At 43.9% G+C, this 5,865-nt stretch overlaps 1 protein-coding gene across 1 annotated transcript in view; it reads left to right on the top strand.

The window, feature by feature from the left end:
• LOC119334030 (2-oxoglutarate-Fe(II) type oxidoreductase hxnY-like) overlaps positions 1-5,029 on the top strand; it is an 11,881-nt gene extending 6,852 nt beyond the window's left edge. The window contains exon 11 of the mRNA XM_037606704.1: positions 4,915-5,029. Coding sequence (XP_037462601.1) covers positions 4,915-5,029 — 115 coding nt within the window. The remainder of the gene's footprint in view (positions 1-4,914) is intronic.
• Positions 5,030-5,865: the final 836 nt, after the last annotated feature.

The following is a 5,865-nucleotide window of genomic DNA, read 5'->3' as shown; positions in this document are numbered from 1 at the left end:
TCCGTACGGACTGGCATCAATTTGCATGCGCGTGAATCACATCTAGCCCATCTAGGCCACATGTATTGAAAAACAGTAAAACTGAGCCATCTAGAAGCCTCCACAGCGATTTGGAGCTCTAAGCCGTCAGATCACTGTTACGTACGTGCAGGATTGATCTTTCACACTAATTAACTACCGCACGTTTCAGGCACCGTTTCATGGGCCGCTCCGCAGAACGATCTACCGTTTTTATGGGTAATTTGGTCCTAAGATCAAAGGCCTAGATCCAGCATCGTACGTTAACAGGCCAAGTCATCCAGGCGGAGCGACAGGAGGAAGGCCACGGGGGATCCGGCTTGCCTGCTTCTTCCTCATGCTCCCATCCGTGCTCCCACTTCATCCTACGGTTGTCTTTTTTCTTTTTTCTTTCTAATTTTATCATCTCCCCCCTGATTTTAAAAGGGTGGGCTCGGACCTTATTTTGTTTCAATCAAATCAAGCCACGTACGCGGGAGCACGGATGGGCATACGCCGGGGGAGCAGGCAAGTCTTGTCCGGCCACGGTGCAGTGTTCATGCAATTAATGGCGTGGAAGGTGCGCCGTCGCCGCCCTTCCGATTTCTCCCATTCCGGTTATAGTGGTCGTCCGTTTCTGGTTGCCCACCTCCTCTCCCGTGTTGGTGATGCTACTTTATGCTCCGTCTATTTGATCATCTTATTTTTGTGGTGGCAGAGACGACAGGAGGCGAAGCAATGGCGCAGCGGCCGTGGGCGTTGACGAGGAGTAGGAGCGGCGGCTACCTCAACAGCGAAGGTGCGGAGGAGGTGCGCCTAAGCCAGTGCCCGCCTACCTCCTCGCGGTTCTGTCTAATACAGCTGCTTAGCTTAGGGAGGACCGTGGAGGAGGCGAGGTCTAGAAGAAGACACGAGAGCAATTAAGTGTCCACCACCGCAGACCTTGATTTAATTGAACAAGCGAGACTTCGTTCAGAATTGTTTTGTAGGATTCCGGCATGGTATGGTTTTTATGTTCTACTCCAGGTCTCTCCAGATCTTGGCGATTTGTGTCGTGGATGCAGATTCAAGTTCAACTGCTCAGCTCCAAATTAAAGGACTCCCTAATTATTCTGGGTATGTGATTAATTGCTAAGATAAAAAGAAACATTGATAGTCCATGATATTCGCTTGCCTTTGGTACACAAATTTTCCCCTGTTGCATGCCATTTCTTTATTAGCTCTCTGTTGGCTGTCTTACATGCTAATGTGATCTCTGAACTGTTTTCATGTCAATTTCTAATTTATGTGCGACATATATGGAGTTTTGCTTTGATTGATATAACAAAGAAACAATGACGTCCTATAGTTCTAGATAAATTATATATAGGTTTGTAGCTGATACCAATTTCATTCGCGACACTGGAAATCTTTGCCTACTTTGATGCTGGGCGGGCTAAAGATCTGCCCTCACGGGGGTGCATCCACTTCTTCCCCTCTCTAGGTTAGCTAGGGGAATTTGTCGCATTTGGCGTTCAGTTAGGACGATGGTTGTTTTCCCTTCTTTTTGGTGGGATTGATCCATGGATAGATTAGGTCATAATTTACAAATTTAAGAATGGTGTTTCGTTTTTTTATATCTAAAGAAAATATCGTAGGGGTCATATATATAACTTTTGTTATTATGTTTTCAACAGGCTTTGGCGATTTGCACACTTTCTCTTGGATTTACTTGAGCACTTTTCATACTCCCTCCTTTCAGGTTTATAAGGCTCAATTCAAAATTCTCACCAACCAAGGTAGATGGTGAGTGGTGGAATACTTTTTGTAGTTTGCAAAAGCACCCAATTAATGCTTTTGTTTTCCTCAAAAAAATATGTTTACCAATGCATTAATTGCAATGCATGCATGCATAAATTACATGCATTGGTTAATTTTCTCTTAGTACTTGCATGCAATGATTTAATGCATCTTGGAATCTGAACATGTGATAGAAAACAACCAAATTGAGTCTTATAAAAATTGAAAAACTAAAATTTTGAGATAAGCCCTATAAACCGGAAAGGAGGGAGTAGTTTCTATGAATTTATTTTGATACAAGTATCTGATATATATTTTTTATTATTTTGCTATGTATTTGATGATTTCTAAATTTATGTCATTATCATACGTCTAGAAAAAAATATTCTCTTTAGACTACCACGTCCTTGGGTTGCGACATGGAACATGGATTTGCTGATGTGGTGGGGCTACACGAAAGAGGCTGTGGTGTACCATGGTGCACCATCATGCATGATATAATAAGCGGCTGCCGAGAAGGTTACAACCAGCCACCGACACACGGCCAGGGTTGTGACGCAGCACTGCATTCTCTGATCTATGTTGTGTTCTCATGTCTTTTCTCCGATAACATTTTTTTTTGCACTTCAATTTTCAAAAGAGAAAAAAGAAGAAGGGTAAATTGTTGTATACTTTTGATATTTATTACACGATCTCTTTGACTCTTCGATGATCGCTAGCTGGGCATGTCCTCTTGTTCGCTCTAAAATTATACATCGTTTCAAGCTATTTACAAAATCTTATAAAAAATAGTTTGATGTTCAAAATGATGAGTTTATGGCTGAAATTATGATCAAATGGGCCTAGGTTATGTGAGATCTCACTAAACTCGAATTCGTTGCACCGAATTACATCATTTGTTATGTGCTTTGTGATTTCATTATTTGCTATGTCCATCTAAATATCTTATTATCAAGTCTTTTTTCATTTTCTTTTTAACATTTACGAGCGCGGCAACGCGCGCCATCATGTTCTAGTGCCAATCTGATCTTTTGATCGATTGTGTGCCGTGCCCCCAGGGAGAGGAGTTTAATCTCCCCGAGGGCGGCGCGCTACGAAAGTGGTGGGAAGTCTTAGGCTCAGCGTCGTAAGACTAACCGCTCTAATATCATCTAGAAAATATAGAACCTACAATATTCGTTATATTGATCTGACCTTTGTGTAGGGTATATATAGGAGTACATGTGAGGAAGAGAAACTTGAAGTAGAGGGCAAGTCGTACATGGTTTAAACCTATTCTATCTCTAACTCTTAATCTCTAACTAAATGCAAATATACTTCTAACACGCGTTACCACCTCCTCCTCGTCAAGGATGGAAGGTGGTCCAATTCCGTCTCAGGCAATTCAACTTAATATCCTTTTGTGCTCACAGCAACAAGAGGGATCTCAAGGGAAGGATAGCCAAATGGATTGGGCTCCGGGACTTGTGGAACAAAGCTCGCTGTACCAAACATGCTAAGCTTTCGCCTGCCCTAAAGCAGTTTGTGTGGGACTTGCTCAGCGGTGAGAAGAGTCCTATGGTACAAATAGAAGACTCGGGCATCCGGAGTGGGTACTGGGCTCGCACTTTCAGGGGCTTCGAGCAGTGCCAAGAGCTCGATTGGAGCATGGGCTTCGAATTACGGAAGATCGTGCTTATATCTGGCATATAACCACAAGCACCTTCCTCAATGACCCTAACGTCAAATTGGAGCTGGTCGATGAAGACATGGCTGGAGCAGTTGAGACTCTCTCAGATTACATGATGTACCTCCTCGTCGAGCACCCTGACATTCTGCCCATCGAAGCAACTGCTCGGACCTGTTTCACCAAACCTACAACTATTGCTGTTACTATTTGAAGAAGTATGATGATGGGCGTGGGCCTTACGATGCCCTTTGGGATTCCCATTGCTGGGATGATTCAGATCTTTTCCCGGGCCAAGTTGTGATGGCGGATGCACACAACCTTGCTTGCACAATTCTGAAGATGGAGCTGGGGCTCACACATAAGATGGTAATAATTGGATCTGTGCGGAGGGAGATGTTGTGCTACGCAGCAACAAATGCAACTGCGGAATTCCACTCCAGGCAGTTGAGCAATGGTGGTGAGTTTCTGACCCACATCCCTGCTCCTCACCAAATACTCTTCGGCTACAATCCCATCTTTATTTCAATGTGTAAGTCCCATCGAAATTATTTGTATCATACTGATTCGGATTTCACTAGCTAGCTGTGAGCTGTCTCATGGTCATGTATAAGCTGTAATGCTTATTGCTTTCATACTGCATCCGTGCAGAGATGTAAACCAGCGTACATTTGTGGCATACATAATCAGGTTTTGTCCAAACTTTGGGCTGGGGGCTTGATGGTTTCTTTCATGATCTCATCCGGATTCAATCATTTGGTGATGCTTCATTGCTTCATTCAATGTGTCATAAACACATTGCATCTTCCCAAACTCCCACTGGAAGTTGTAGCTCTATCATGGGAGTATTATTGCATGGAGAAGACACGATTCTTTTTAGACCTCATATATAGCACGCAGCGGGGGAGACCAATCGCGCAGGGGACTTTGGGCTGGCCGATGCACTGGGGCGGGGTGCCTTTTATTTTTCTTTTTTGTTGCCTCCAAAAAAATGTTATTTTTCCTTTGACAAAAGTTAAAAAATATTCCTAATTTTTTTAAAAAATCTTGAATTTTGAAAAATGTCCACACATATAAAAAATCTTCCAATTTTTTAAAAAAGTATTAATTTTTTTCGAACTGCGTGTGGAATAAAAATGTTTCTGATTAAACATGTTTTGGATTCTAAAAAAGTTTGTGATTTTTTTTTTCTGATTTTTGAAAATGGTAATGAATTTCAGAAGATGATTAAATATTCAAAAAAATCCATCTTACTCCCCCGAGCAAAGTGGGTGGTTCACTTTACCCCCTGATCTATTTTTTTTGCCTCCTTCTAGACCCCAAACAAAACCAAACCGGACAAAACACCCCTCGGCTGGTTTGTCTCCATTCGATGCTGATGTGGCATAGTCAACGGCGGTTTTGATCGAGGTGGGGCCTACTTGTCAAGTTGGACTGTTATAGAGCTGTCGTCCCGTTGCGATCTGGATCAGACAGTTCCCGTGGCAGGTTGTACGCGTCCTGGCCGAGGCGGAGGCGCGCGCTGAAGTGGAGCGTCTCACGAACTGTGTGAGCAGCGGGCAGAGGACGTCACGCTGGGTGACGTAGACGCACAGGGACGTACCCCGGAAATTGAGGCCCCGGAGCGAAATCACAATTTAGGCCCCATATATAAAAAAGTCAAGTAGGCAATTAAAACATTATTTTTATTAGTCACTACGGTAGTACAAAATTTTCAAGGAACTACATACTACAAGAGAAAAATCTTAGAATTTTGAGCTACAACTTCATCTTTTACTCTTTTAGCCAAAGTGTGCCATCCTAAATAAAACTTTTCCCCGATGGTCCTTTTCTTGTTCAAGTTGTCGCTGCGCTGCACAATCAATAATTTGATTCTTTTGCAACTGTATACGCAAATCATACCAAGTGATCATATTCAGAACATGTTCGACACTTGTTTCGTGCTCGCAAATGCTAATGCTAAGATGTGCCCAATCATTAAAACCCTCTTTTGGCAGTTTAACGGTTCAGTCTTTGCTCTTTATTAATCTCAGGATTTATTGACGTGCGTTGGGCTGGGGGCTGCACTTTTTTGTTTGGGCACTTTAACGGTTCAGTCTTTGCTCTTTATTAATATCGGGATTTAGTAATATATGATACTTGCACACAAATTGGGGCCCCCAGATTTTCAGGGGCCCTCTGCAGCGGCTCCACTTGCACATGTGGATGTACGGGCCTGTAGACGCACAGTCCGCGCAGGGCCGCGGCGTCCACAGGTGACGTGAGTCATTGACGCGGAGGTCAGTAGGAGGGGAGGAGCTGGGCTGAAGGCGGCCGGAGAGGATCTCGAGCAGCGTAGACTTGCCGGCACCGCTGGATCCGATGATGGCAAGCAGCTCGCCAGGGCGCGCGCGCGGCAGCTGAGTTGCGGAGCACTAGGCGCC

The sequence above is a fragment of the Triticum dicoccoides genome, chromosome 7A (assembly GCF_002162155.2).
Source record: "Triticum dicoccoides isolate Atlit2015 ecotype Zavitan chromosome 7A, WEW_v2.0, whole genome shotgun sequence".
NCBI lineage: Eukaryota > Viridiplantae > Streptophyta > Magnoliopsida > Poales > Poaceae > Triticum > Triticum dicoccoides.
Note: the sequence above shows the minus strand (reverse complement) of the source record. Positions and strands in the feature narration are given on the sequence as shown.